The sequence below is a fragment of the Neophocaena asiaeorientalis genome, unplaced genomic scaffold (assembly GCF_003031525.2).
Source record: "Neophocaena asiaeorientalis asiaeorientalis breed wild unplaced genomic scaffold, Neophocaena_asiaeorientalis_V1.1 scaffold356, whole genome shotgun sequence".
Classification (NCBI taxonomy): Eukaryota; Metazoa; Chordata; class Mammalia; order Artiodactyla; family Phocoenidae; genus Neophocaena; species Neophocaena asiaeorientalis.
Window position 1 is genome coordinate 100,024 of NW_020172269.1, and position 4,488 is coordinate 104,511.

The window sequence follows — 4,488 nt, forward strand, 5'->3', positions numbered from 1 at the left end:
TCCCACCCCTCCCCCCACACCCCCAGCCCTGCAAACCCCTGGCCCAGGTTTTGCTCACCCCTGGAGAGCCGGCTGGCCACCTGATGGAAGTGGTGTCCTTCCTGAGGCCTGAGGGGCCCTGGCCAGAGAGCAGCACAGAGCAGCAGTCCCTGAGGGCCCAGGTGGAGGAGGCCAGGGAAGTGCCCAGACACACAGCCTAAGACGGCACACCAGGCAGGCAGAATGGGTCTCCTCTCCTGCTATGTGCACACATGCACCTGTGTGTGAGTGTGTGTGCATGTACCTGGGGGTGTGTGCAGGAGTGCACCTGTGTGTGAGTGTGTGCACGGGCACACGCACTCCTACGCCTGTCCGTGTACCTGGTGCTGGGACAGGGAACAGTAGCACCTGAGAGCACCCACATGAGTGCGGAGGTAAGAGGTGTATCTGCGCGCACTGGTGTGCAGGCACCGAGGCCCCCTTGCCAGGTGTTAGCTCAGGGCGAGGTGCGTGCTGGGCTGAGAGGGGGTCAGGTTACAGTGCCCCCATGCAGCTCTCACGACCCAGCCCCCTGCCCAGCACACATCACACCTGCATCTCTCCGCTGTCCAGGGTACTCAGAAGTGACCCCCCTGCCAGGGAGGGCTATGAGAAACTCCACCAACTCCACTGAGACCTTGGTGACAGATGTCATCCTGCTGGGCTTCCCTGGACTGTGCCACCTTCAGGGGCCACTGCTCGGGTCATTCTTCACGATCTACATGGTGACTGTCCTGGAGAACCTGGCCATCGTGGTGACCATCAGAGCCAGCCATCCACTGCACACACCCGCGTACTACTTCTGGGCCAACCTGTCGGTGCTGGAGACCCTCTACACCTCGGTCACTGTCCCCAAGCTGTGGGCTGGCCTCCTGGCCTCGGCGAGGACAGTCTCCTTCTCAGGCTGCCTCACCAGCTGCTCCTCGTCCTCTGCCTCGGCTCCCCTGAGTGCTTCCTCCTGGCCACCACGGCCTGTGACCGGTTCCTGGCCATCTGTCGCCTGCTGCGCTAGCCGGCCATCACGGACTCGAGGCTCTGCTGAGTCTAGCCCTCAGCTCCTGGCTGGGTGGCTTCCTGGTCTCCTTTGTGTCCATGGCTCTCACCTCCTGCCTCAGGCTCTGTGGCCCCAACGTCCTCAACCACTTCTTCTGTGACATCTCACCCCTGCTGCGGCGCTGCTGCTCCGGCACCATCACCGTCGAAATGCTGGACTTCGTGGCAGCCCTGGCTGTGCTCGCGACCTTCCTGCAGTGGCCGTGGTCTCCTATGCCCACATCGCGGCCACAGTGCTGAGCATTCCAGGAGGGTCCAGCCGCCACGAGGCCTTCTCCACCTGTGCTTCCCACCTGGCGCTGGTGGCCATCTTCTACACCACCACCATCTTCATGCATGCCTAGCCTCACGCCGTCAGCTCCTTCGACTTCAACAAGCTGGTGTCCGTGGTCTGCTTGGTTGTGACCCCACGGCTCAACCCCAACATCTACTGCCTGCCGAACCACGACATCAGCGAGGCCCTGGCCAAACTCCACCAGGCCCCTGGCCCCTCCTAGCACCAGGTGCAGGGGGAGGAACTTCAAATCCGTCCCCCGTCATCTGCTTACAGCCACCAGCCCACACCAGGCAGGCCATGGCTCTCTCCCAGTGCAGCCAGCAAGCTCCTCTCTTCCCCCCTCACCCTGAGACGGGAGCACAGTGAGAGCTGCCGAAACTCCGAAGGCTCCAGCTGCCTCTCACAGGGAGCTTCAGCACCCGATCAGGGGACAGCTCCTCAGCCCAGGACAAGCTCACTCTGAGCGAGCTCCCGGGAAGGTCCCCCTCCACCGTCACTCCCCCGACCACCTGTGACCTGGTCAATCTCTGGCTTTCCCCCATGCCTGGAAGCTTTCAAGATCTTCTTGTTGTGTTTGGTGTCCAGGGTATGCTTGTGTGTGTGTGTGCGTGTGGAGTTATCATGCTTGGAGTTTGTCACGCTTCTAGAATTAGAGACTTGCTTTCTCTCACCAGCCTTGGAAAGTTATCAGCCATTACCTCCTTAAACACTGCGTCTGCCTCATTTTTCCTTCCTCTCCTTTTGGTTTCAAAAGCGCATGTATGTTGGAACGCACAGCTTTGCATAACCAATACGGGCAGGCATTTAAAGGCGTCGTCACCTCCACAAAACTTGCAGTTAACCTGGTGAGGACCCACCCTCTGTGATGAACGCCCTGATGCAGGCCCCATTCCTCATCTCCCTGGGCTTGCTTCTCGCCGGCCCAGCAGCTCCTGCACGCATCCTCTCGAAGGCTCTCCAGGCTCGGTGGCGTTTCCTGGGGTAACTGCGATGAGGGGAAGCACCCTGCGGTGGTCAACAGCCTGACTGTGGAACCTGACCCCATTGTCATTCCCAGGCACGTGACCATCAATGCTGCGGTCAGGACCACTGTGGGCCTCAAAGATCCTCTGAAGGTGGTATTAGCTCTGGAGAACGAAGTGGCTGGCTTTTGGGTCGAAGTCCCAGGTGTGAAGCAACTTGGTAGCTGCGCCTACGAGAACTTCTGTGATGTGCTTGAAGTGTTAACTCCCCTTGAGAATCCCTGCCCAGAACCCCTGCACACCTGTGGGCTTCCCTGTCACTGTCCCTTCAAAGAAGGCACCTACTCACTGCCCAAGTCTAACTTCTTCCTGCCTGACCTGCAGCTGCCCAGCTGGCTCAGCAGCGGGAACTACCGGTCGGAGACCATCCTAAGCAACGGGAAGCGCCAGGGCTGTGCCGAAGTCTCCGCCTCCCTAAAGGGCAGACAAGGTGGCACTTGTCACAGCAGAATGAAGGGGTGTGAGGAAGGCATCCTCTTCATCTGTCTTACGTTGGCCAAGGCCAGATTCTACTCTCTGTCCTTTCTACAATGATGACACTCCCCCGCTGAAAGTCATTTTACGCCACCTACAAAATTTTTAGGCGTGGGCCAGCAGCCCTAACCGAAGCGAGGATGAGCCTGGTGGTTTTTGACAGGCCAGGACGTCCACTGGGCTGGCCACTGCATTTTCCTCCTCACCCCCGTGGCTTTCTAAGAACTCATTTTCTGAACAGTCAAGGAAGGGGGCTAACGTGTTTTGTGACCCCCTGTTCAGACTGACCCAGTCTTGGTCTCCTGAAGTACCTTTATGACTTCTCTCATTGATGTGTGTGTGTGTCACCGACCTAAAAGCGGGGTGAGAGTACTAACAGTTTTCATTTTACTCCCACCCCCTCTTACAATGAAGGGTCTGAAGGAGTCGATCTCAGTCTGTTCCTCCATTAACTTCTATGATTTAGTGCTCTTTTCTAGACTTGCCCAGCTAACAGTGGGGCACAGTGTATCCTGGAGAGGCACGGCGTGTGATGGGAGAGATATCTGAGAATGCTCTATGTGTTTAAGACGTCTGCGAACTCAGGTGCCTGCAGGGCATAGCGCAAGACATCAGTGGACCACGCAGAACATCACATTGTTTCCGGGCACATCTTCCATCCTTTCCTTCGTATAACATAACCGATCCGAGGCAGCTGCTGCCCAGTCTCGAGCTGGGGGTATAATCAGGGATGAGGGGACTGGGCACATCCGGTCCATAGGGACAGCTGCTGTCTAGCTCTAGCCAGTAAGCACCACAGGAGAAGGCAGGCTTCGTCAGCTCTGCCTGGCCGTTGGCTGCCCAGCTGCGGGGGGTGGTAAGCAGTCGAACTGCAGAGCCTGTGGCTTCTCCAGTGCACGGCTGTCTCCTGGTCTCAGGCCGGACTTTACTCTGATCGACAGAAGTGGTGAGAGTAGGAAGCTTTTCTTGTTCATATTTTTTAAGGGAACACATTTAAAGGCTCTCCATTAAGTATGATGTCTGCTGAGGGTTTTTTTGAAATACAGCCTTAATCGAGTTAAAAAATTCATTTCAACGACTAGTTTTCTTGGCATTTTTCCCCACCAATGAGTGTTGATGGAAATCAAACGCTTGACAATGGCGATCGTATAGCAATATGTAAATGCACCAAATCAACATGTTGGACACCTTACATTTACAACATGTTACATGTCATATGTATTTCAATTTAAAAAATAGCATTTAAAAATTAAGAAATGGCTCTCTTTTGCTCAGGCCCATGGCATGTCTTCATCCTGCCAGGAAGCTCCGTAGCCACTGACAAGACCAGAAGTGGCCTGATAAACAGTACAAGAAAGCAGAGCCCAGAGGGCCAGCCCTTATGGAGGCGCTTCTCACGCAAAGGGAACTGTGCTCAAAACAGTAGGGGTTGAAGCCAAACAGCCAAATTCTGCCATAGGGAAGTGTGTCAGGCTTCAGTTAATGAAGAATGGCCCAAAAGTCCCAGCCTTTGCACCCAGTGATGGTTGTTTGAACTTTACGGAGAAAAATGATGAAGTTCTGGTTGCCGGATTTGGTCGCAAAGGTCATGCTGTTGGTGACATTCCTGGAGTCGTCTTGTAGGTTGTCAGAGTAGCCAATGTC

General features: G+C 55.8%; 1 protein-coding gene and 1 pseudogene across 1 annotated transcript; both read left to right on the plus strand.

The window, feature by feature from the left end:
* Positions 1-626: 626 nt before the first annotated feature.
* On the plus strand, positions 627-1,568 carry LOC112411326 (olfactory receptor 6B1-like; annotated as a pseudogene).
* A 645-nt stretch (positions 1,569-2,213) lies between these two features.
* Positions 2,214-2,904, plus strand: LOC112411336 (ganglioside GM2 activator-like). Its single transcript, XM_024762372.1, is given in 2 exon segments — positions 2,214-2,278; positions 2,280-2,904. Coding segments are annotated over 2 exon segments (690 nt in total).
* Positions 2,905-4,488: the final 1,584 nt, after the last annotated feature.